Source organism: Astyanax mexicanus, chromosome 18, assembly GCF_023375975.1.
Source record: "Astyanax mexicanus isolate ESR-SI-001 chromosome 18, AstMex3_surface, whole genome shotgun sequence".
Taxonomy (NCBI): Eukaryota; Metazoa; Chordata; class Actinopteri; order Characiformes; family Acestrorhamphidae; genus Astyanax; species Astyanax mexicanus.
In genome coordinates this window covers 11208132-11235391 of record NC_064425.1, presented here as the reverse complement: position 1 = coordinate 11235391, position 27260 = coordinate 11208132, and the positions used below count along the sequence as shown (strand labels likewise).

Below are 27260 nucleotides of genomic sequence, written 5' to 3'. Positions count from 1 at the left end.
TATTATTTCATTATTCATTATTATTATTTATTTCATTTAGTTACACTTAACTTACTTTGCTGTAAGTTTTTAATCATTTTGGAAATACTGATCACATAATCTAAGATTTAGACTCCTGTTTTAGTGCTAAAAAAAAATAAGATATAGTGCACCATATAGTGCAACGTGAAAAAAAAAACAATCAGTGTGCTTCTGCAGGGCTAGGACAGGACTGGGCGGACCGGTGACTGTTGTCAGGGTTTTAATCAGTCAGTGGCGCACCTGTATTTCTACCCAAAATAGAAACACAACAGAAATTTACCTGAACACACCTCACTTCCAGACCGCCACGCCCATCAGTGTAGATTTATTCCTAAACTCTGATGCTATATTTTTACAGCACAGGTGCAAGGCGTGAAAATAAGACCGTTAGTGGGTTGTAAGATAGCAATGAGAGCATCATGGCACAGCTTGTGCAAGGTGTAAGATAGGACCCTTAGACTTATTTCTCTTCTTATTTGAATAGTTATAGTTTTGCTAAAACCTCTATTACACTATGTATGAAGTATGTAGAAGATGCTTCACAGGGACAGTGTTTTATAAGGTCACTCAGCTCACCCCATCTTCACACCAGGTCTACACTCCAGACCTTCACAGAGATCTACACACCAGATCTTCACAGAGATCTACACAGAGATCTTCACAGAGATCTTCACAGAGATCTTCACAGAGATCTTCACAGAGATCTACACAGAGATCTACACAGAGATCTACACAGAGATCTACACAGAGATCTACACAGAGATCTTCACAGAGACCTCCACAGAGATCTTCACAGAGATCTCCACAGAGATCTCCACAGAGATCTTCACAGAGATCTCCACAGAGATCTCCACAGAGATCTTCACAGAGATCTACACAGATATATTCACAGAGATCTTCACAGAGATCTACTCAGAGATCTCCAGAGAGATCTACACACCAGATCTTCACAGAGATCTACACAGATATATTCACAGATATATTCACAGAGATCTTCACAGAGATCTACACAGAGATCTACACAGAGATCTACACAGAGATCTACACAGAGATCTACACAGAGATCTACACAGAGATCTTCACAGAGACCTCCACAGAGATCTCCACAGAGATCTCCACATAGATATTCACAGAGATATTCACAGAGATCTACACAGAGATCTACATAGAGATCTACATACCAGATCTTCATAAAGATCTACACAGAGATCTACACACCAATTATTGTAAAAAATATATATATATATATAAATTGCTAAAATATTTACAGGGTTAATGAGTAGTGCAATAATTTATAGTTGTTATTAAATTAATTTAAATACTGATTGATTAGTGGTTACTGAATATATGATAGTAGATACTGAGTAATCCATAATAGATACTAAATAATTAATAGTAGATACAAAAAAGTCATACTAGATACTGAACAATTCATATTGGATACTGAATAATGCATAATAGGTGCTAAATAATTCACAATAAATACTAAATCTTTCATACCAGGTAATGAATAATTCATACTAGATACTGAATAATTCAGAGTAGATATCTAATAATTAATGGTAAATATCACACAATTCATAGTGGATACTGAATAATTCATAGTAGATTCTGAATAATTATTAATAAATAATACAAAATAAATACTAAATTATTTATACTATACAATAAATCATATTCATAGTGGATACTGAATAATTTATAGTAGATTCTGAATAATTTTGGATAAATGGATCAAAATATATTCTAAATAATTTATTCTAGATACTAAGTCATTCATAGTGGATACTAAATAATACATAGTAGATTCCAAATAATTATTAATAAATAGTACAAAATAGATCCTAAATTATTCATAGTGGATACTAAATAATACATAGTAGATTCCAAATAATTATTAATACATAATGCAAAATAGATACTGAATCATTTATACTAGATAATAAATCATTCATAGTGAATACTGAATCATTCAATACAGATTCTGAATAATTATGAATAAATAATGCAAAATGGTTACTAAATTATTCATAGTGGATACTGAATAATTCATAGTAGATTCTGAATAATTCTGAATAAATAGTGCAAATTAGATACTAAATCATTCATAGTGAATACTGAATAATTCTTAGTAATTCATAATAGATACTGAAGCAATATATAGCAATTAAATTAAGATTAATTTGATATTGCTGGCTATCAGCATCTTCAGCTACAGGTGTTTATCTGTTTTTCTACATCCTACAATCCATCCATCCATGCATTCATTCATCTATTCATCAAGCCCACCAGTCTCTTCATACATGTCCAGCTGTACATCTTTTAACCACACACACACACACACTCGCACACTCGCACACACACACTCGCACACACACACACACACACACACACACACTCACGCGGCTGTGTGTGTATGCGTGTGTGTGGGGATTATATATCAGGGATGAGGCTGGGTTGATGTGGTATACCTGCAGTGGTTTAACCTTGCGTCTCTGTGTAAGAGCTGTAATGGCGTGAGGGCCGCTGTAATGAAGCTCCTGGCTGCAGGAGTTTTAATGAAGACGGGGGGTGGAGCCGGAGGCTGGAGTTAAAGGTCAGCGGCCTGCAGCACGTTTAATGAGAGAGTGGAGGTCACGCGAGTACGAGAGCGCGTGAGATGATTATGATGGTAATGAAGGAATGGCATTTCCAGAGTGGTGGGGTTCGAGGAAGCATTAGTTAAACTTTGACCTTTTCTGTGAGCCGATGCTGCAGCGACACTCATCCTCTTGTTTGTGCTTTATTTTTCCTGCCCCAGGATGCATTGCTGCGGCTGGCCTCCGTCGTTGACGTCAACAACCTGCGGGTGGCCATTAAAGAGACACTGGAGTCCCTGCTGCCCAAAGTGGTACGTACAGTTACAGCAGTACACACACACACACACACACACACACACACTCTAAACGACTGTACTGATAATGACTAAAGCCCTGAATACACTAAAGGACTTTTAAAGAGGGAACAGATTATATACAGTCTGGATATATTACACTACACCACTGTTGTTTTACTGATTTTTATAGAATCTGAACCAATATAGAGCTAAACTACACGACTGGGCATGATCCACTACACCACCAGATTCCTGACCACACCCACCACCTTGTGACTCTGCGTTACCTAGGAGATTTAGATATAGCCAACATGGAGGTGCAGTAGCAACAAACAAAAAAAAACTGTAAAAAACATTGTAAAGTTCTTATTCAGTGTCACAAAATAGAAAGGGTAGGAGAGAGAGAAAGAAAGAGAGAGAGAAAAGAGAGAGAAAGGGGGATTAGGGAGACAGGGAGATAGTGAGATGGAGAGAGAGTGTGAGAAAGTGAAAGAGAGTGGGAGAAAGAAAGGGAGAAAGAAAGGAAGAAAGCAAAACAAAGTCAGAGAAAGCAAAGGAGAACAAAGCAAAAGAGATAGGGGGAGAGCGAGAAAGTGAAAGAAAGTCAGAGAGAGAGTGAGAGAGAAAGGGAGAGAGAGGAAGAGAGAGGGTGACAGATAGAGAGATAGAGATGGAGAGAGGGGGAAAAAGAAACAGGGAAATAGGGAGAGAGATAGAGAGAGAGTGGGAGAACGGGAAAGAGAGAGACAGGGGGAGAAAGTGAAAGAGAGAGAGAGTGGGAAAAAGTGAAAGAGAGAGAGAGAGAGAGAGGAAGAAAGCAAAAGAGAGACAGAGTACGAGAAAGAGAAAGAGAAAGAGGGAGACAGAGAGAGAGGAAGAAAGCAAAAGAGAGAGGGAGAGAGTGAAAAAGTGAAAGAAAGACGGAGAGAGCGAGAGAGAGGGAAGAAGAACCAGTGAGAGCGAGACAGAGAAAGGGGAGATAGAGAAGAAGAAAGCAAAAAAGAGAGTGAGAGAGATAGCAAATAAGAGCGGGAAGGAGAGAAGGAGATAGAAAGGGAGAAAAGGATGGAGAGAGGAAGAAAGCAAAAAAGAGAGGGAAAGAAGGAGAGAGGGGGAGACAGAGAGAGGAAAAAACTAAATAAAGAGAGGGAGAGAGAGAGGGAAAGTGAAAGAGAGAGAATAGGAGGGAGAAAGATGAAAGATGAAAAAGCTAAAAAATGGAGAGAGAGGGAGATGAGAAAGAGAGAGAGGGGGATATCAGAAATGAATCTGCCTGTAGGCTTTATTGATGTACATTTGTTCTCATTCTCAAGAGCTGGTTTGCTTAGAGTGCACACACACACACACACTCTCACACACACACTGATGTCATATCCGAGCGTCTCTGTATTGATTATTCTTCTAACAGTGGTGCATGCTCAGGGATGTCACTGAGTGCTTTCAAAAAGAACACACACACACACACACACACACACACACACACGGAACCAGTCCCATTGGGATTTGGGATGTCTGCTCACAGAGCGTTTTTATTTCAGCGTCTGGGCACCTTTAATAACCTTGAGTACACTAGCCTGCACACACACACACACACACACACACACAAATATGCATGCATACACTAACCCTGTGTTTCTCAAACTGTGCTACAGGTACCACTGTTAGTACTCGAAGCATCCAAAGATGGTGAACTAACTAGATGACCTCAGAAACTAAATTCAGCTTATATTAAAATATTACTGAATATCACTGAAATCTATAAAGTTTCCTGTATCTGTAAATTTCCTTACTTTACATTAGTTAGTGTTTAGTGCTTTGCTCGTTAGAAGCTGTATATAAGCTACACTTCCACACCGTCCTTCACTCAGAACTACAGTTTTATCATTATTAACATCAGTTTCATTGGTCCCACAGTAAAACCCTGTGAGTAAAGTGTTACTAAAGTTATTGCTGCATTACTCCACATGGTGGCGCTATAATTAAGTAAATAGGGTTAATAAACCTGCGGTGAAGAATGTTGGTTGTTAAATGCAGTGAAACTGATGCCAATAAATCCATAATTCCTGGAATGAAGTATTTTATCCTCTTCAGTAACACAGATGCTGTGAAGTATCGTAGATAATTGTCGTGTGAAATATCAAGTATCACAGAATCACAGTTTTGTAAAATCGTTGTATCATAAGATGCCCCTATGATTCCCACCCCTAAAGGTGCCAAACTACAGCCCAGACCTGCCAAACTACAGCTCATACCTGCCAAACTACAGCTCGTACCTGCCAAACTACAGCTCGTACCTGCCAAACTACAGCTCGTACCTGCCAAAATACAGCTAATACCTGCCAAACTACAGCTCATACCTGCCAAACTACAGCTCATACCTGCCAAACTACAGCTCATACCTGCCAAACTACAGCTCACACCTGCCAAACTACAGCTCGTACCTGCCAAACTACAGCTCGTACCTGCCAAACTACAGCTCATACCTGCCAAACTACAGCTCATACCTGCCAAACTACAGCTCATACCTGCCAAACTACAGCTCACATCTGCTAAACTACAGCTCGTACCTGCCAAACTACAGCTCGTACCTGCCAAACTACAGTTCATACCTGCCAAACTACAGCTCGTACCTGCCAAACTACAGCTCGTACCTGCCAAACTACAGCTCGTACCTCCCAAACTACAGTTCATACCTGCCAAACTACAGCTCGTACCTGCCAAACTACAGCTCGTACCTGCCAAACTACAGTTCATACCTGCCAAACTACAGCTCGTACCTGCCAAACTACAGCTCGTACCTGCCAAACTACAGCTCGTACCTCCCAAACTACAGTTCATACCTGCCAAACTACAGCTCCTACCTGCCAAACTACAGCTCGTACCTGCCAAACTACAGCTCATACCTGCCAAACTACAGCTCATACCTGCCAAACTACAGCTCATACCTCATAACCTCAAGACAGAAACCCAGTATTTCACACAGATTTAAAACTCTGAACTCTGCCAGAAAATAAATGTTTAATTCTACTGCTTACAGAAGTGCCTGCCCAGTCCTGATCAGACTGATACATTTTCTCCTATTGTCACACAGGGTGTGTGGCAGTGCTGTAAGCACCGGAACAGTTCTCCGGGTGCCTAATTGGGGTTGCATTGTCCTGTCGCCACAGCGATTAGAGAAGCCTGCGGAATGATGAGGGTGCTTTGCATCTGATTAACCTCTGACTGCTTGGAACATACTCACACACACACACACACACACACACACAGCTGAGAAAGCCACTCGCACTCATGTGGAGGGTAGCCATATTTACTGATGCACAGTGGGAAAGAGAGAGAGTGAGAGAGAGAGAGAGAGACAGATTATTTACAGTATCTCACAAAAGTGTGTACACCCCTCACATTATTGTAAATATTTTTTTTATAATTTTGATACCTTGTAACACTGATTAGTCACATGACACCAGGGAGGGAAAATGACTAATTGTGCACACTGATTTGGGCATTTTTTAGGGGTATACCCAGTTTTATTATACTGTATACTGTAGCTGTACACTGACTATTCTACACTGTATCTAAGTGTCCTATCTTCAGTGTTGTCCTATAATAAATACAAAAAAATGTGATGGGTGTATTCACTGTTGTGACATCTATCCATCCATCCATCCATCCAGCCATCCAGCCATCCACTCACCCACCCACCTATGCATTCATCCACTCACCCACCCATCCCACCTGTGCATCCATCCATCCATCCATCCATCCATCCATCGACCCATTCATCTACCCATCTACCCATGCATCCATCCACCCATCCATTCAACCATCCATCTACACATCCATCCATTCACCCATTCATCCATTTACTCATCCATCGACCCACTCATCCAAACTCACCCATTCGTCCAAACCCACCCACCAATCTATTCATACACTGACAATCAGTCATCCATCCATCCAGCCATCCACTCACCCACCCACCTATGCATTCATCCACTCACCCACCCATCCCACCTATGCAAACATCTGTCCATCCATCCATCCATCCATCGACCCATTCATCTACCAATCTACCCATGCATCCATCCACCCATCCATTCAACCATCCATCTACACATCCATCCATTCACCCATTCATCCATTTACTCATCCATCGACCCACTCATCCAAACTCACCCATTCGTCCAAACCCACCCACCAATCTATTCATACACTGACAATCAGTCATCCATCCACCCATCCATCCATCCATCCATCCATCAATTTCCCCATCCATCCATACGTCCATCAATTTCCCCATCCATCCATCCATCCATCCATCAATTTCCCCATCCATCCATCCATCCATCAATTTTCCCATCCATCCATACGTCCATCAATTTCCCCATCCATCCATACATCCATGTACATATTCGTCCATCCATCCATCCATCCATCCATCCATCCATCCATCCATCCATCCATCAATCCTTTTCTGCTGTAGCTGCAGAGTGTTTTATTGGCCGTGTGTTATCCTCCCTCACTTAGTCATTTTACCTGTATTCAGTAAACACACAGGGGCTGTATATGTTTTATTGGACAGTAAATGTTAAAGAGCTGTAGTCCATCTGTTGATGTACAGGTTGTGTTATCTGACCTCTAGACCTCCATCACAGAGCTGCTCATGTCGTTTAGCTTGTATAGTGTATTTGGCCACTCTGCAGCTAGCACTGACACTGACATATAAAACCTGCCGATACACTAAAACCAGCTCCTCACACTACTCTCTCAACATCACTGCTGTTCTGCGCTCCTGCTTTCTTCATGCTACACACATATATGTGGGGAGTTTTCTGAGAATGCAATCAGATAATCACAGCAATGCCTCAGAAATCAAACAAAAGCAGGATAAACTATTTTGAATACCCTTGATTTCAGAAGAAACAATGAATGTCTGTGGGTCCCAATACTTTTGTCCATATAGTGTATTACGTGGTGGAAGTTCTCGCCAATTCAAAGTTGCTTAGAGGATATTTGAACTCCTGCCTGCTGGTAATGAACATGTAAAAGTCAAGCAATGTCAAACTGTAGAGCATGTTCCTCAACCTGAGTAGAAATTAAGCTGTCAATCAAACTTAAAACAGGAGTCATATCAGACAGTTCTCCAGCAATACATGGAAGAATTTGAGACAGGAAAATAATCCAACCCCATCAGAGCAATTCTCAATCTTAGTGGACCTGTCATGGGTTGCTTGATCTGTTCTGGAAGTTTCTGGCTTTACTTTGCATCATTGTGATGTCAAAACTTCAATCTCTGTCCTTTTTGGCTACATTCAGACTGCAGGTAAATGTGTGACACAGGTGTGTGGTTTGTGTGGCTGTGTAAACAGCAAAAAAACACATAAAATCTGCCATTTCAAATCCGATTTTGTCACTTCAGTACGTTGTATTAAAATCTGCACCTTATAATATGGTGCGCCTTATAGTGCAAAAACAGGATAACAGAAGCATAGAAGTCTTGTGTCACAGCCATGTGACATGTGTTCCTAATGAAATAACCATAGGCAGCTAGAGATCACAGCAGCAACAGCAGCAGAAACGGAAAACAAAAAAAAATAAAAATCCTGACCATGGCTTAATAATGAATTATCAGTAATAAGCTCAAGCTGCAGTTTGAACTCTATCATAGCTTTTGAGATTTTGACAAGGGTTAAAGGGAAACTTAACATGAAGCGCTGCTAAATCATGCATGTGTATTACATACAAAAGGCGAACAGATATCAAATATATGTCACATTAACCTCGTCACAGGCCGGCATTTTTGTCAGTTTTCTTTCTGATATTACAGCCTATATCTTAGAAATACATATTTTAATTGGTCATCTTAACAAAGACTGAAGCAGAACCCAACACTGATATTCCGAGTCAATAATAATAATAATAATAATAATAATAATAATAATAATAATAATGTGTATGTTATGTACAGTTTTAATCAATTAACGTTCAACAATAATATTCATTAGAATCTCATAAACTTCTTATCAAATTCCACCAATTTACAGACCAAGAACTGGAAAAGCAGACTACTGACAGACCAAGCGACCTCCAGTGGGTTTTTTTTTTCTAGACTATCATACCCCTGCTGATTGGTAGAGATGGCACAATAAGGTTGAATTAAGTTCAGCACCTTCTTCATTAACATACAGCATAGTGGCTCAAAATGTGCTCTACCAAAATGTTGAGCAGAATGTTAAAGAATTAGGTATAAACAAACTTACAAACTGTTAAAACTCCATCCAAGTAGGCTTCAACTAAGATCCCAGTCCCTCCAGAAGCGGAATTGAAGAACTTGCAGAGCTACACTATAGTTAGGGGGTTAGGAGTAGGTGGATTTAAGTACCCTGGAGTTAGAAAAACCTTGACATGTTCATTTAGGACTTACTAAAGTTTCTGCTAGATAGTTGGGTGGTTGACAGGTCATTAGATAGAGAAGTTGTTCAGGTCTTGTGTAGAGGGTTATATTTGGGATGTGTGTGGGTGTAGTATCCAGGAGTTTGGGAACTGAAGATCTAACACTGCAAAAAACATTGTGGTGAAAATGGTGAAAATATACAGTGGCTGGAAATTCCAGCTATCCCAATGGGTTCAACTCCAGATTCCTGGAGAAACTATTATCTCAAGAACTTTCTAGGGGTTCCTAGAAGAACCTGGAGGCAACAAAGAGGTTGTTACTGTATATGCCAGTGATCAGCCATGACATTAAAACTTCTGCCAGGTGAAGTGAAGAACATTTTACTTATGATCTGTTTCCATTGCTAGCTTTAAACGGTGGATAGACAGTATTGGGCAGCAAGTAAACAATCTTCTTGAAGTCCTTGAAGTTGTTGTGTTGGAGGTAGGAAAAAGGCAAAGTGGGTACTTTTGTGACCTTCTGGATGAGTTGTCCATGCCCTTTTGGAGTAATTACGGTCGGTTGGCCACTCCTGGGAAGGTTCAACAGTGTTCTATGTTTTTCCATTAGTGAAAAATAGCTCTCACTGTTGTTTTTTTTTACCTTTTTCAGACTATTAGATGATCAATGACTTTGTTTTCTCATTTGTTTTTGAAATTTCTTCAGATTGCAGCTTAAAGTGTTGCATTGTGGGATCTTTTATCTGCTTCATGTTGTCAGACAGGTTCTATTTAAGTGATATCTTGATTCTACAGATCTGCCAGTAATCATGGTTGTGGTTAGTTATGAGCTACTGAGCTCTGAGTTTCCTCTTCTGAAGTCTCCAATGCTCCACCAGCCACTCGCATTTAGTAAAACTGAGCCGGATCCTCTTTTAGAGGCTGTATATGTAACGTAAGTACGCAAAGACGTGTGATGTGGCCAGAAGAACTCCTGCGAAAAGTGACTCGACACCCCAGTTTTTAGAAATGAATATATTAGGCTTAGCAGGAATGGTTGTTCCAGCACACTGGTGCTATTAAACACAATATTGTATCCCTTATCCACTCAAAATTTTTTCGGGGGGGGGGGGGGGGGCAAACACTTTTTCACACAGGGCTGGATTGGTTTGGATAGTTTGTTTGATAATCTGAAAAATTGTAAGTAGGACAAAAATGCAAAAACATAAGAACTCTGTAAGGGGCAAGTACTTTTTCACACCACTGTTAATGTCATGATATCTCAGAGCCTTTGACACTGTAACATTAAGGTGACCATTTCCAGCCTCAGCCATTTATCTACTCCCACTGATGATAAATGAGCACCTAGAGTGCACCTGTCTGATCAGTCTAGTTACTCTCCTTTCATGCAGCACAATTGAAATCTCCGTAATTCACAGTTCCGTTTCCAGAAGTTCTTATAATAGCTTTAAATATGGGGGAAGTCAGTGGGGTTTTACTGATGTTTTAAAAAGCTCTGCTCTTTATAGATTACTGAGTAGAGTGAAAGGTACATTCTGTCAGGCGCTGAAGGTATAAATTGAGCCGAATTGGTTCTGACCTATTGTAGCCCTCTTCAAATTCAATGTGATTGGCCTTCACCTGGTGAAAAGGCCAGTGATATGTTTCAGAATATTCAGAATGTCTATTATAGTGGCCACTTGGAATTACAGCATAATTTATAGTTTTTATTTAAATGGGCAGAATCAGGATCTTAAACAAAAACTTCTAGAACTTTAGTAGATTCCAACTCAGCTTGAAATAGCCAATATTAGGCTATACAGTAGAAGAAACTTATAATGAATCATATAGTAACTTAAAAGTGTTAAACAAACCAAAATACATCTGTGGAGAATCATTTAGGTGCTCTTATCTGAGGTGCTGTTAACTTGTGGTTTCTGAACTTATCCTGTGTAACAGAGAGAACTCTTGCTCTTCCTTTCCTGGGACGATCCTGATGAGTGCCAGTTCCATCGTCACGTTTTTAATGGTCTTTTTGACTGCATTTGAGGATACTTTAAAAGTTCTTGAAATGTTTTGGATTGATTTTCTTTACTTAGTTGAGTAGTTCTTGGCATAATATGTACTATAACATTACTCAAATAGGAATATTCACTGTATACCAACCCAAGTTCATGACTTTTGAGCATTTTGAGCCACGCAAAGCCTATTATTTCACAATACCAAAGACACGCCGTCACAATGCACGTTGAGCGATTGACCGGTGCACTATGGATCACTAAAAAGGGTCCTAAGTAGAGCTGCAACAATTATTTTGGTAGTCGATTAATCTGACGATTATTTTTTCGTTTAGTCGATTAGTCAACGATTGTTTCTGCCATCTCTATAAACGATAAAACAGCAGAACATGAGGTTTAAATGGCATTTAAATATCTGAATGGTGTTTAAACATGGAAATTACTGATATTTAGTGATTTAATATGTAATCTGTCTCCCATCGAGCTTATGTACCTGGCACTTGGTGCAATGTGGTACTGTTACAAATGAACAAATTTAAATAATCAACATTGTCAATTATATCGACTAATCGTTGCAGCCCTAGTCCTAAGAGGGCAAGATTTCAAGTTGTACTCTATACTGTATGTTTCCATTTAAATCTGTAGAGCTGTAGCTGTTGAGCAGTGAAGTTGTGTGGGATGATTACATTACATTACATTACATTTGGCAGACGCTTTTGTCCAAAGCGACTTACAATAGTCAAGTACAATGTAAAATAAGTTTAAAGGAAAAACATCTTTGGATAGGGATAAAAGGAGGTCAAAGGGGAATAATAGGATAGAGGAGTGAAGGAGGGGAAGAAGGAAATGAGGTTAGAAGTAGTTAGTTAGTTAGAGGTGTTAAGAGAGTAAGTGCTCTTTGAAGAGCTCTGTCTTCAGGAGTTTATTAAAGATAGTGAGAGATTCTCCTGATCTGGTAGTGGAAGGTAGTTAGTTAGAGGTGTTAAGAGAGTAAGTGCTCTTTGAAGAGCTCTGTCTTCAGGAGTTTATTAAAGATAGTGAGAGATTCTCCTGATCTGGTAGTGGAAGGTAGTTTGTTCCACCATTGGGGAACTCTGTATGAGAACAGTCTGGATTGCTTTGTGGGAATGTTTGGCAAAGCGAGGCGACGTTCACTGGAGGAGCGCAGCGGCCGGGAGGTAGCGTAAGCCTTCAGGAGCGAGTGCAGGTAGGAAGGAGCTGTTCCGACATCACCTTGTAGGCGATTTTCCACTGAATACAATCAGATTCTCACAGCAATTGTCACTCACATGGAACAGTCTTCATATGGAAGAGGCTTCATTGTGTGAACACAGAACACATATGCTTTTTCATTTCCTGCGTCTCTCCGATTATCGCCGGTATATGAAGGGCCCTTCACTTTAAACTTGCAGTCTATGATTGGCTGATTCTTTATGCTATCTGGGTAAAAACATTTGGGCTTAAAGATAAAAATTTTTACTGTGATTTTTTTGCATTTGCAGCACAGAAAAGAAATAAAAGTGATTAAAAAACCAAAGGACAAATATGTAGAGACAGAAAATCTTTGCTCATCCAATGTATTATCTTTACCATTGTGTATTTTTCCATTTTTCAGGAGAGTGTATTCGTGTACCTGCTGGAGGAAGAGTCTCAGTTGGTGTGTGAGGATCCGCCCCATGAAATCCCTCCCCATGAAGTGGAAGGCAAGCTCAGGTAAGGGCACGAGGAACTGCTTTTAATGCTTTTATGGCTAATGCTTTTATCTAGTGTTACACCTGTGTAAAATGTATTTATTATTAATCATGTCACACAAACATATAGACTCATATTTGATCTTCATTTGAACGGTAGTGAGAGAGGGAGATAATATAACTAAACATGCAAATATAATGAATAATAATTGATTTAAATGTTACAATCTTTCTTATGAGCTAAACTTTAGGACTCCCTTACAATATTCATGCTTAAAAATTCTAAACATATAAGAATATGGGATCAGCACATCATTTTAGGATGATTAGAACATGGGTAAATATTAGTATGGCTTTTGATCTTGGTGGTTGAAGTAACTGCATCACTATGACCAGGTCCAAAGTGTTCTCTGATCCTTCAGAAAGATGAGTGTAGAAGAAGAAGAGAATTGTTCTGATATCTCAGAACATTTACAAACCAGCTGTTCTAGTGTCAGAAAAATCCTTTACAAGTGGAGAACCTTCAAAACAATGGGGAACATGGTCATATCAGGAATTCCACAGTGTGTAAAGAACACTCAGAAAATTCAAAAAATGTCTGAGGGCGCCGAGTGGTCCTGCGGTCTAATGCGCTGCCACTATGAACAGGAGGTCGCTGGTTCGAATCCCGTTCATGTAGCTCTGCCATCAGCTGCCAGCACCCAGAGGGAACAGGTAGCTATCACCTCAGTTGGTGGTAAAGTACACCATCTATTGTCTGAAAAAGTCTGAACAAGGTATATTTTTTGTGGAAGGTGTGCAAAAAACATTAGGAGAAGGTCAGCACTTCAGTAATAAATTGGTCCAAAGATTAATTATGTGGACACACTAAGAAGAAGACATGTTTTGCCACAGAAAAAAAAAACTAAACATAGCATTTGAGCACAAGAACCCATAGCCACTGTGAAGCATGGTGGTGAAAATTATATGGTTTGAGGCTGCTTTGCTAAAGGAAGACCTGAAAAGCTCTTTATCAAACAGTAGAATCTAGTAACCCACACTGTGAATAACAGAAAACTCAAACTGCACACTGCAGACTGTGATCACATGACATAAGGCTGGAGGCAGAGTGATGTAGAGTGATGTACCCAACAGTGTTATAGCATATCACAGTATATTTGTCCATAACCTACACTCCAAGATTAAGTTTATATTTACCAAATAAGTTGAGAAAATTAGCCATGTTATATTACCTCATTGTTGAGAAAGCTGAAAATAGGTTCTGCCAAATTTGTATAACCTAAAATCTAATTTATTTATATTAATAAAATACTTTTAGATAACAACATAAAAGTAAATCCATCTGTTTTCTATGAATAGGCTGAAAGAGTTTGATGACAGAAATCATCATATGCTTCTATGAGCCATTGTGACGTCACAATAAGAAAACCTGCATTGGATACCAGAGCTCCCCCCACTAGATTAGTTGAATAAACGCCATTTCGGTCACTTCCGTCTGCAGGTTGAGAACCTTAGACAGGTCTCAGCAGGTTTAGCAAGCAGACTTCATCTGAAGGAGGGATCTGTAGCTACTGTCTACGCAAGTCAGCAGATAAGGAGAGAACTTACGTAAGAACTTTTAAATAGTGAGTTTTGTGCTTCTATCTCAGTTAAACATGAACTAGCTGGCTCATGTTTTGCAAAAAAGTGACAGAGCCCTTAAATGGCTTGTTCTAAAAGGGACTGAAACTGATAAGAATAGAGCTGGAGAGATCTCTTTATCTTTATGTGAGAGTGATTTTGTGCAAAGAACTTTATGAACTTGTGTAAAAAGAGGTGAAACATCTCCTCTTTAAGACATTATATCTTTATAACTTAACTGAGTCAATGCAACATGACTCAAATCAAAGAAATTGAGTCAACAAATATTTTTTTTTCTGTCAGCTTTCCATGTCTGCACCCTTAGATTACATTGTGATTCTGTCTATAACGTCCTTTTTTTTTCTCATCAGCATATGTTCTGAGTTCTAGATACTTTCTTTTGTACTAAATCTCTGGGTCTTTATGTGTTGGGAACAGACACACGGATGGGTAAATAGAAGGGAGCTCGAGTATGAGCTCGTAAAGCAGGCGGCTCAATAAGCTGGAGGCCGCTCTGTGTAACCGAGGCACAACACAGCGGCAGATTTATGACATCAGCAGTAAACACAACGACACATTCTCACAGCCGGACACGGCGCCTGGGCAATACAAATTAAACACACTCACACACACGCGCTCACACTCGCACAATGCTGCCTTTATTTATGCCTTCAATTTCCTTTCCTTCTATCCTATCTTCCTATCTGTTTCTTCCCCCATCTCTCTCTCACTCTGTCGCTCTGTCGTTCTCGCTCGACAGACAGATGAGTGTGGATTTGCTTGTTAGGCGTCTAAATTCAGCAGCAGATGGCTGATCAATACATCTTTTATCATCGACCCATTTATCCATGCTTTCACTGTGCGTGTGTGTGTGTGTGTGTGTGGGTGTGTGCATGTGCATAGGTGAGTGATATTATTAGCTGACCTGAGAATTCATCCACGTGAACTGAAGCAGAATTCAGTCTGATTAGCTGGTTAGAAGTGTGTGTGTGTCTTTTTTTACGTTTTAAAGAGCCAGTGTGCATTCATTTTCAAATAAATTGTTGCCAAAATAGTTGCACTCAGAAGTAAGTGTCAAATTGCAATGCTATTGCCTGTCTTTACTATCGGAACAACGGGAAAAGTATGAGTAAATGCCTCCTGAATTGTATTCTTGATTCTTTTAAATTATCATGGGTGTGTTTTGGGCTTAACATGAAACCAGAAATACAGCTTATCACTCGTCATTCCCTTTCCCTTTAAGAGCCAGGTGCGCTCTGACTTTGACATATTGTTAGTGTAGCGGTCCAGCTACCTGAATGTATCCAACACTTCTCAGTAGGGCTGCACGATATTGTGAAATTTTTACATTGCAAATGTTCTTTTTTGATGATATATATCGCGATATTAAACAATGCAGGGCCCATGACGTCACCAGATCCACCCCCCCACTTGTGCGCTGTCTCGCGTCTGGACCAATCAAGAGCTGAGTCAGCGCCGAGCACTCAAAACCCGAGGAAAACAGCAAAACAACAGTAATCGGCTCTTTAATCAAGCATTTAAATGGCTTTTTAGATAGTAAATAAGAGCGTTTTTCAGGGATTAAAAACATGAATTCAGCTGTAACTGGAAATATCTGCGCTGCAAAACTGAGGTGCACAGCTTTCGACACGTGCGTTTACAAGCACGTGGATGGAGGCCATTCAATTACCTCATGTTTACTCCACCTCCCCCCTCACCTCGCTAAGTAGCTCATTTATTGCTATCGAAAGTAATATGACCGTTACATATATTTTGTGTTGCTGTAGAACAATGCTACTTTATTGTGTTTTGTATTCTGCCACGCGGTGTGGGTTTGTGCAGTGCCAAGATAGCAATGAGCACCTGACTGTCCGTAGATATATTCAGAAGCACCTTTGCTATTTAAAGATTTTAGGTGCATGGATGTGAAAATCGACTGTTGGCAGATAGACAGCTGTGGACATTACGACACACCTTGCACAGGGTGTATGATAGGGCCCATAGATTGATTGATTGATCTACACATACAGAATTAATGTGCAACACTTGTATGATTCAGCATAGAGTTGTAGAGGTTCCTAATGGTGTCTAGTGGTAATCCGTCTCATGCATGTTAATGTGTAACACTTATATAACTCAGCATGGAGTTGTAGAGGTTCCTAAGGGTGTCCAGCGGTGATCTGTCTCATGCATGTTAATGTGTAACACTTATATAACTCAGCATAGAGTTGTACAGGTTGCTAATGGTGTCCAGCGGTAATCCGTCTCATGCATGTTAATGTGTAACACTTATATAACTCAGCATAGAGTTGTAGAGATTCCTAATGGTGTCCAGCGATAATCCGTCTCTACACAGTTCTCTTTGGCTTAAACACACTGGCCAGTGTTCATCCTCACTCACAAGATAACACCTCACAACATACACAGGTGTGGTCATCCCAAAGCTGTCTCCATCAAGTAGCACGTGATGTATGTGTTTGTGAGCCCATGTCCTTCTATAATGAGTCTCTGTCTGTGTTTTGTTATTCGTCATTTTGTCCTCTTATTTTGTTACGTTTTATTTCCATGTCCGGAAGCTCGAGCCTAGAAGCAAATTGAATGAAATTGACTTCAGGATAGAGGGAAGTGCTTCTGTCTCATTTCGCTCTCCCTTTCATCAAGGAAATATTCTCTGTAAGTGACCTATTCCTCTGACTCACGCATTTAAATCCTGACTCACGGGCTTTAGCGTCCTCACCCACGTTCAGCTTTTGTTGAGCTTGTCAATCACAACTACCTCTCCAGTCTGTTGCAAAGCTGAACTCCTGGTTCTAGACGGTTCTTTTCTGTGTTATACCCTCCACCGTTCACTTTAACAGAAGCTTCTACCTTGAATGCGTGAACCACGTTAACCTTCTTCTTTTTAGCAAAGGTTTAAAACACACTTTCTAGGACTCATACCAGTCAATTGCGTATCGTGCAGCTTGATTTAAGGCATGTCTGTGGTTTCATGAGGGCACAAAAAAAATATACCAAGAGCATCTCGAAACGCGCTTAAGTCATGTACTAATTTTCTTAATTAATTATGGGTGTTTTTTGGGAGTAACATCATTCCCTTTAACCCTAGAACACTGGTGTTAAAATTAGTAAAATTAGTGCTGCTATCAGGAAGTCTCTCAGCCAATCACAATACAATAGCTGTATTTAAAGGGGACATATTTTGCAAAACGTACTTTTTGTGTGCTTTTGTATTTCCAGTTGGGTTCCAATTCCGTTTTCTTTGAATCAGGTGAAAGAGTTTGGTGTCAGGGATCATTATAGGCTTCTATGAGCCGTTTGGATGCTGCTCCCTTATTGTGATGTCACAATAAGAAACCCTGCATAGAACCACCCTGGCTCAACCCCCCACCAGAGCTCCACCCACTAGATCAGTTGAAGAAACACAGTTTCAGTCATTGTGGTGGAGAACCTTAGACAGTACACAGCAGAATTAGGCAGCAGACTTTGTCTGAGGGAGGGATCTGAAGCTGCTCAGCAGATGTACTTTCAAATAATGAGTTTTAATCGCAATTAAACATAAATTGCTTGTTCATGTTTTACCATTTACATGGTGTAAACAGTTTATTTTTTATAAAAGTGACAGAGCCCTTAAACGACTCATTCTGATCTCTTTATGTGAAAGTGATTTTGTGTAAAGAACTTCATGAATGATGTCAGAATGTAGCCTACAACAGTCAATGGTGATCAGTAGGTAAAAAGAGAAAAAATCGTTTAAAGTTCAGTGCGAAGCACTAAGGCTATGAGGTCAGTAAGATGCGTCAGTCATGTGATGGGAAAAAACTCCAATATGCCAATATGTCAGCTATCTGATCCACAGCCCTAAAAATAAATGATAAAACATGAGTTTTATAGATCTGTGTCTGACATTTCCACCACAAAGAGATCTATCCATTCATCAGCCAGGGGATCAAAGCTCATGTCAGAGGAGCAAACCCGTCACCTGATCTCGCTCGGCCTTCTCAAACGCCCGGTCACTCTCTGTCCATAACATACTCCTACCAGCTCTGCTATCACACTCTGCTCACTTTATCACAATCACTTGCCTCATAGGTCAGTGTGTAGGTGTTACTGTTACAGACTGTGGTCCATCTTTTGACGCTCGGTTGGTCAGCCTCTCACCTCATTCATCACTGGTCAGTTTCTGACCACAAGACCTGCTGTCTGACTGAATGTGAGTGATGGACTGTTCTCAGCACAGCAGTGACACTGACCTGGTATCAGCATAGCTGTGTGTTTTTCTTCTTCATTTTATATATATATATATTTTTACACATATCTATGTTTAGAATGGTCCACCTCTCACAAATATCTAGTCATACGTCTCTCTCTGGTCAGAATCTGACCATTAATAAAAGGATGTATAGCTTAAACATTGTGTGAACAGATATGCATTGCGATGCTTGTTGCTATCTTACACCCCCTAAACAGTCTGTTTTCATGTCTTGTGCCCAGACCGTTAAAATAGCATCGGAGTATATGAATAAATCTACACTGATGGTGTGGTGGTCTGGAAGTGAGGTGTGTTCAGGTACATTTTTTTTGGCATATTGCTATCTTGGTGGCGGAAAACACAGGTGCGCCACTGACTGATTAATACTATGACAACATTCAACAGTCAACCGCCCAATCCTAGCTTAGCCACGCCAGAGAACACACATGGATGCACCGCAGCGTGCAAATCCAGCTTTTAATTCAACAATAAACAGAATAAAGAATAAATTAACATGGCTGTTTCCTTAAAGGAGCTGCTGGTGAACCTTCACAATGCGAACACACAGTTCAGTTAAGATACGTATGTGCCAAAGTCAGATCACACCTGTCTCTTAAAAGGAATGTCAACTGGCACACTGATTAATTTATTTCATGTTATGCCCAAAACACGCCCATGATTAAGTAAGAGAATTAGTATTTACCTGCATCCTTTCCAACTACCAATATTTTGGCCTTCTATCTATCCAACTGTCTGCCTGTATGCCTGTCTGTCTATAAGTCGGACCGTCTTTCCATCTGTCATTCCAATTTTTTGTCTTTTCGTCTTTATTTTTGCTTGCATCACTTCCCAACTGTCTGTCATTCCATCTTCCTGTCTATCAATCTGTCTATCTTAAACTGTCTATCCTTCTTACCTGTTGTCTGTCCAACTGTCTGTCTTCTACTCCGTCTATTTAACTACTTGTTTCTCAGTCTGTTTTTCCATCTGTCTTTTACCTGTCTTTCTTTCTTTCTGCCTTTGTTTTGCCAACATGTCTTTCCAACTTTCTAACTGCCTGTCTTTCTAACTGTTCCCAAGTGTCTGTCTTATTTTTTGCCTGCAAGTCTTTCCACCAGACTGCCTTTACAAATGTCGATATCTCTGTCTGTCTGTCTGTCAAATTCCATCTGTCTTTCCATCTGTATGTCTTTAACACTGTCTGTCTTTCCATCCATATGTTTCCAACTGTCCGACCTTTTGCTTGCCTGTTTTTCCATCTTTCTTTCTGTCTTTCTTTTCATCTGTGTGTCTTTTACACTGTCTGTCTTTCCTATTGTCTATGTTTCTAACTGTCTGACCTTTTGTCTTTCTGTCTTTCCAACTGTCTGACTGTGCCTACCTGTTTTTCCATGCCTTTCTTTCCATTTGTCATTCCTTTTGTCTTTCACATTGTCTGTCTATCCAGTTGTCTGTATTTCCAACTGTTCTTCTTTTCATTGACCTTTTTAACTGTCTGTCTTTCTGTCTGATTAACCCCCTCCACCTCCTATAAGCTACCCCACTTCTTTATTTTCCAGTAAAAGCTGAAATCTTAGAATAAAGAAATGGGAAAACTGTGCAAACAGCTTCAGCTTCCACTGGAAAGTAAGAGTTCCTCCTAAGGAGAATCATCTCTCAAAGGGCTTACCTTATATAAGACAAACCACACACACACACACACACACACACATACACACACTCGTATACAGTAAGAGGCTCAGTGGGGGATCAAAGCCAGGCTGAAGGATTACTCTTCTATTGGAAAACGCTACCTGAGTACCTGCACTCAGATCCTGCCTTTCTTTTCATCTTCTCTCATCCTTTCCTTTCGCTCTCTCACTCTCCTCCTCCGTCTCTTTCTCCACTCCTAATCTCTCCCTCTTTCTCTCTATCTCCATCTCTTCCTCTCTCTCCCTCCCCCCAGCTCGGCTTAGATCTTTAATGGAGGTTAAGGATGGCTCTAATCCCTTGGCAGAATAAACAGCTTCAGAACACTTGACATTTCTTAATTCCTGTGTAATTATTCATTTGTCGACTCGCCACAGTCGCAAAAGCCGATTGGCCCGTTCCTGGGTGTAGAGTTCAACCAAACATTAAAGCAGGAGTTCGGTCAAACGGCAAATTAGGACAGCTGTCCTCTTTCTTAAGATAGAGTCCATCAGTCAAGGCATGTTTATATCATTAAGATGTGCTTGTTTGGTTGTGGTGTAATGGGTGGGCTCACTTTATTAATTGAGCTACCGCAACCATGTGGTAACCATGTCTCTCTCTTACCGACAAAGGTTGCTAGGAACCTGGTGTTCTGGTTGATGACCAGCTCTCCTTCACGCACCATGTGGCCTCAGCTGCTCGATCCTGCCGCTTTGCGCTCTATAACATCAGAAAAAATTGACCGTTTCTGACGCAACAGGCCACTCAACTCCTGGTACAAGCAGTCGTCATCTCACTCCTCGACTACTGCAATGCCCTGCTAACTGACCTCCCAGCCTGAATAGTAAAACCACTCCAAATGATCCAGAACGCAGCAGCACGTCTGGTCTTTAACCAACCAAAACGGGCACATGTCACCCCACTGCTCATTGAGCTCCATTGGCTACCAGTTGATGCTCGCATCAAATTCAAAGCTCTTACAATCGCCTACAAGGTGATGACAGAACAGCTCCTTCCTACCTGCACTCACTCCTGAAGGCTTACACTACCTCCCGGCCGCTGCGCTCCTCCAATGAACGTCGCCTCGCTTTACCAAACAATGGTTCCTCAATGGTGGAACAAACTACCCTCCACTACCAGATCAGGAGAATCTCTCGCTATCTTTAATAAACTCCTGAAAACAGAGCTCTTCAAAGAGCACTTACTCTCCTAACACCTCTAACACACTAACTACTTCTAACCTCATTTCCTTGTTCCCCTCCTTCACTCCTCTATCCCATTATCTCCCTTTGACCTCCTTTAGGCCCTATATAAAGATGCTTTTACCTTTAAACTTCTATTACTTTTGTACATCACTATTGTAAGTCGCTTTGGACAAAAGCGTCTGCCAAATGTAATGTGATGTAATGTAATGTAATGTAAAGGTAAATGGTCCCAAGCGCAGATCAGTAGATCTCAGGGCAGGTAAACTGATAAAATCAATTCAGGCCATCTCAGAACTACCACTGGGGATTGGTATGCGACAAAGTATACATGAATATAACCTCAAAAAGGATATTATCAGAAAATAGATGGACAAATTAAACACCACAGCGAGTGTGGGGGGAAAGGCGGGAAATAAATAATAAAACCAGTACCAGTCAGATGTTTGGACAAACCTTCTCATTCTATGTTTTCTTTTATTTCTTTATTTAATAGATTGTCTACATTGTAGATTAATATTAAAGATATAAAAACCATTAAGGGACACTTATGGAATTATGTAATAAACAGTATAAAAGTGTTTGTCCTCCACCTGAACAATCCCCTGATCTAAACCTGATGAACTGAGATGGTGATTTGAGGTGATTTAATTGGGATGAGCTGGACTATTATTCAGCACCTCCAGGAACTCCTTCCTTTAAAACTCTTAGAAAACTATTCCAGGTGACTCTCCCTCATGAAGACACTGAGATTAAAATACCAAGAGTATAAAACATATTCTGGTTTGTTTAAAACTTTAATGTTTACTAAATAAATCTGCATGTGTTCCTGTATAGCTTTATTATAGACTTCAATGTTACATTTTTAATGTAAAAAAATAAATAAATCAGAAAATGTAAGAAAACACGTTGGATAAGAAGAGGTGTGTCCAAACTTCTGACTGGTACTTTAGTCCGAGTCATTATCAAGACTTTTAGTAGTTGACTGTGAGTCAAGACCAAGGCTGGAAGTAGCCAAGAATGAGCGAAGCCCTAGATCAGATTATAACTGTCAGATTACAGTTTTTCATGAAATTAAAATTAAATAATAACTCAAGACAGGACTGTTCGTTCATGTTTTTGAGACTAGTCTTGAGTACTACAAGGTTATAGCAAGTTTATTGTTACTGTAACTTTTACACTGATTTTTCCTACACTTGCCAAATTTTTTGGGATTACATTTTAAACCAGACTCGGACCAGACTTTCGGATGTGACTCATCACTCAGCAGGAGAAATGAGTCTGATTCAGATAGTCTTAACTCTTAAAATGAAACCACTGTGTCCAGAGACAACCAGTTCCAGTCCCAGTTCTTCGAGGACTCTTCAGAGGAACCAGGCCGAGCTTTTGAAATTGCTATTGATGAAATATATCAGCGTAGAGAGATGACTGAATTAAAAATGACAAGATGGATATGAGACACTAGTACAGACTGTCACTGCTCATCTCTGAGTGTGCTTGAGCAAAGTGTGTTTTATATCGCTGATTTAATTTACAAAAGGAAAAGGGAAATAAAAAGGAATGGAAGGAAAAGGCATTTGAGTAAGAGAGAAAAGTAGGAGAGTGGGAGAAGGAGCAGGTTTAATAATAATAGGCCCAGCCTATCCTCTACAATATCAGCTATAGGCTGATTACACTGCAGTTAATGTAGTAAATTAATGTATAACCAGTGAGTTAAGATAACATATGAGGAGTAACAGTAAAACACAAATAAATAAACTAAATGTAACATTCTCGTTTTGTCCTGTTTAACTACGTTGCTACCCATATTCCTTTAGGTCAGAAGAACAATCAGGAAGTGTCCGACACTTAGTACTTAACACTGTCTCAGCTTGGACTATTTTAGCCTGTTGTATTTAATTCTCTTGGTGCAGTATTGTCTCTGTAATCTGAAAATACCAGGCGTTTGTTTCCCGTTTGTTTCTATATAGTTATGGATCTCTGTCTGTCCTGGTTTTCTCTTCTGCTTCTGGTCCTTCCTGATTTGTTCACCTGGCTGTGTTTGGATCTCCAGGTGTTGGACTCTCTGCTCAGTTTGTGTTTTATGTACATTTGAAATTTACCTGAACATACCTTATTTCCAGAACTCCACGCCTATCAGAGTAGGTAAATTTCTAAATTCAGACACTAATTTATCAATGTGGGTGCAAGGTGTGAACATATATTGTTGGTGGGGAGTAAGGTAGCAATGAGCATTATGATGCACCTTGCGCAGGGCGGAAAATACGTCCTTGTGTTTGTGATCATTTATTGTTCTTTCCGATTAGCCAACCATATTTTTGCAACCACTTTTTGATGATGAGTGTAAATATACATATATGAATTTATGATTACTTTGTAGCCATTTTTCTGACATTGAAAAAAAGCCCTCAAAAATCCTCTCGGACAGCTTATTAAAACCCAATGGAAAGATCTCCGCCTGATGCCCACTAATGTGTGGCTAATTGCGTTTTCATACCGTGGCACCGGCTAGCCCTCATAACCCTCCGGAGAGAATGGGATCTAGTTTCCTTGGAAACATGCAAAAGGCCCAGCTAAAAAAATACAAGCCATTTTTTTATGCCAATCAACAGTCTGTCACACTCGAACAGGTGTGACATTTTACCCATTTCTGATTGTTCTAGCGGCCGACCGCCGGAACCGTGCAGATAAGACTGTTATTCTAAAACACGACCAAAAAACAATTTAACATTCTCTATTTATGCACCTCCAGAATCAGAGAGCCAATTAAAAATACCCATGTTAGATATTACACAAAGCAATACTAATTAATCAGTATCAGTTCATTTCTTCACACACTTCCATAGTCTCACTGTAAAGTGTGTATTGCTCTCTTATTGTATGTTATATTTACTTCTTATAATAAAATCTGCTGGTTTGTTTAATAGACAGCACATGTTTCCTGATAAGGAGAACCTCTGTCCCCACAGTGTCCCGTATTTTCTTGTTACAATCTGGGGACATTTGGTCTGGGGACATTTGGTACCTGCAAAAAACTAGGTCAGGACCAAACAAATGTCCCCACTTTGTCACATATTTTCAGATTTGTTCTCACTGTTTTGAGACATTTGATCAACACAAAGAACTAAGCACACATATGTAATATCTTCTTAAATTTATAGAATCATTGCAGTGCTTTCAAAGCAAACTACTAAATTGTTATCTGTTGGTTTATTTTTTCGCCTTCTTTTTATTGTAGGATAAATAATGCTGAAACGTTCTCGAAGCTTTATTTTGTAGCTCTTGTAAATGGCATGGCAATAACTTTACACATGGTGCCAGGGTGCGATTACTATTCAGTTTCCTTATTGTGACGTCACAATAAGGTAGTATCATTCAAAGAGCTCATAGAAGCAAATTCACAGAAAACAGATCTTTGTATTTTTTTGTTGGTGTTTATAGGTTTATTAGTGGAAATACAAAAGCACGCAAAAAAGTGCATTTTGCGTAATCTGTCCCCTTTAATTTTATTAATTGGTGAACATGCAGCGAGTGTTCAGTTCCTTGGAAATAAAACAAGGTAAAATTGGTGATCTTAAAGGTGTGACAGGAATTGACAGGGGATTCTACTACAAATATAAATAGTGTTTTGATGTGTTATTTAAGCTCTTAAAAGAATCAGCTTCAGCTTATCAGGGCAGTCTTGCAGTCATGGCAACAAACTCATTGTGTGAAGTTTAAACAACAATGCTACAGACACAAAAAGCATGTTTTACTGATATTGACCCTTAATGAAATAACAGCAGTTAAGTAACATAATAATCTGAGCCGATTGGTCCCCGCAAGGTCTTAATACACAATCACTCTCAATTTAGGTATAATAAGCATTTTTTCCAGTGGGAAACGACCAAATGTCCCCAAAATGTTACACACATTCTCATTCTCAATTTCCTAACAATGTGGGGACATTCGGTCCCCAAAGTGGCTAAATACAAGCGTACACACTCTCACTGGCCTCAGTAGTATTGAGAACTGCATGACACGCATGTAAATCAGCATTTGTAATGACTGTTATTATTATTTAACAATGTCATTGATAATAAATCACAGAACGAAATTTGATTAGTGCCGGCCTTTTCTGCTTCCATTCAGGTGAACAGAGAGAACAGAAGGGAAGGAATAAAGGCGCGACGGAAATGTGAATGCCGTTGCTGTCGTTCTGTCTGTCTTTCATTCTTTCTGTGCAGGTGTTTAGAGTTTATTGTCGTTTGATTGGAGAGAGGAATTGAAAAGAGAGGCAGAGATAGAGAGAGAGAAAGAGAGCAGCTTTCATCATTTCATTAACATGAGAAAAAAACATAATTTGCATGGCTCAACCACCAGTGCCGAGACTCTCTACATTCAAAGCTTGTGGTGTAGTGCTGGTTGTACAGCGTAGTAATAGTGTTGGAATACAGTGTTAATTTGAAAACTTACGCGAAGCTCTTTGTGATGCTCATTGCTATCTTACACCCCACCAACAGTCTATTTTCATACCTTCTATCTGTGTCGTGTAAATATTAACAGTATTTCTGAATATTTCTACGCTGATGGGTGTGGTTGTCCGGAAATGAGGTGTGTTCAGGTGAATTTCTGACGTATTTCTGGTTTATTGCTATCTTGGCAACGGGAAGCACAGGTGCTCGACTGAATGAATACAAAGGTCAGAGTACACCTGTCTTTTATGGGAATGGCAAGTGGCTTTTGTACATTTTGAGCAGTGCAAGGTGTACTTTTCCCGTCGTTACAATAGCAAAGACACACTGACTTAATAAAACACTAAATCATCCAAAGACGCAAGTGTTTTAGACACATTTTAATAATGTAGTTATTATTATTATTATATAGTCAACTTTTAGTTAATTAATTTTTTTTTAATTTAAATATTTAGATCTTAGATCCCTTTTAGACATTGTCACACATTGTCACATTCTGACAATGTGTGACATAATATTGGTTTGCATCACAGTTTATTATTAGTTATTGTTAGAATTTTTTCACATTACATTCGCAGCTAGACAGATATGGTAATGTTAAAAGTACTATTCTCACTATGATACGTGGGGTGCTATATTAGTGATCTATAGTGCACTGGTCAATTGTGGATTGTGCAGCTGGATTTAGGGCGTATTGGTGTGTCTTCAGTATAGTGAGGAAGCGTGTGTTTAACAAGTGAGGTTGTACATGTGTTGAGGGCACAACACCCACGGCATTCGTGCATGGCTAAGATAGGAATTGGGCAGATGACTATTGACTGTTGTCAGGGGTTTAATCAGTCAGTGGCGCACCTGTATTTCCCGCTACCAAGGCGTGAAAATGCTGTTGACAGGGTGTAAGATAGCAACAAGCTTTTTAACGCGCCTTTTGCAGGGTGTACGATAGAGCCTGTGATGTTGCAGCAACATTACCAGAATATGTAAAAAACGTTAAATCAAAACTTTGTAAGAACATCCAGAAAACTGTACAGATTGTAAGTAATACAATAGTTTAACTGTAACATTCAGAAAATGTTATGTTAGCTGGGTG

At 39.7% G+C, this 27260-nt stretch overlaps 1 protein-coding gene and 1 long non-coding RNA gene across 6 annotated transcripts in view; one reads left to right on the top strand and one right to left on the bottom strand.

Moving 5' to 3' along the window:
- Positions 1 to 27260, top strand: part of LOC103041854 (cGMP-dependent 3',5'-cyclic phosphodiesterase) — a 364471-nt gene that overhangs the window by 244619 nt on the left and 92592 nt on the right. For all 5 annotated transcript variants that reach the window (XM_022669594.2, XM_049467139.1, XM_022669603.2 and 2 more), the window contains 2 exons: positions 2822 to 2911; positions 12899 to 12996. In XM_022669594.2, the coding sequence (XP_022525315.2) occupies positions 2822 to 2911; positions 12899 to 12996 (188 nt within the window). The remainder of the gene's footprint in view (positions 1 to 2821; positions 2912 to 12898; positions 12997 to 27260) is intronic.
- LOC125782605 (uncharacterized) lies at positions 5229 to 5862 on the bottom strand. Its single transcript, XR_007425326.1, has 3 exons — positions 5779 to 5862; positions 5359 to 5421; positions 5229 to 5295 (listed from the first exon to the last, which is right to left on the bottom strand). It is a non-coding gene; the product is annotated as an uncharacterized LOC125782605 (long non-coding RNA).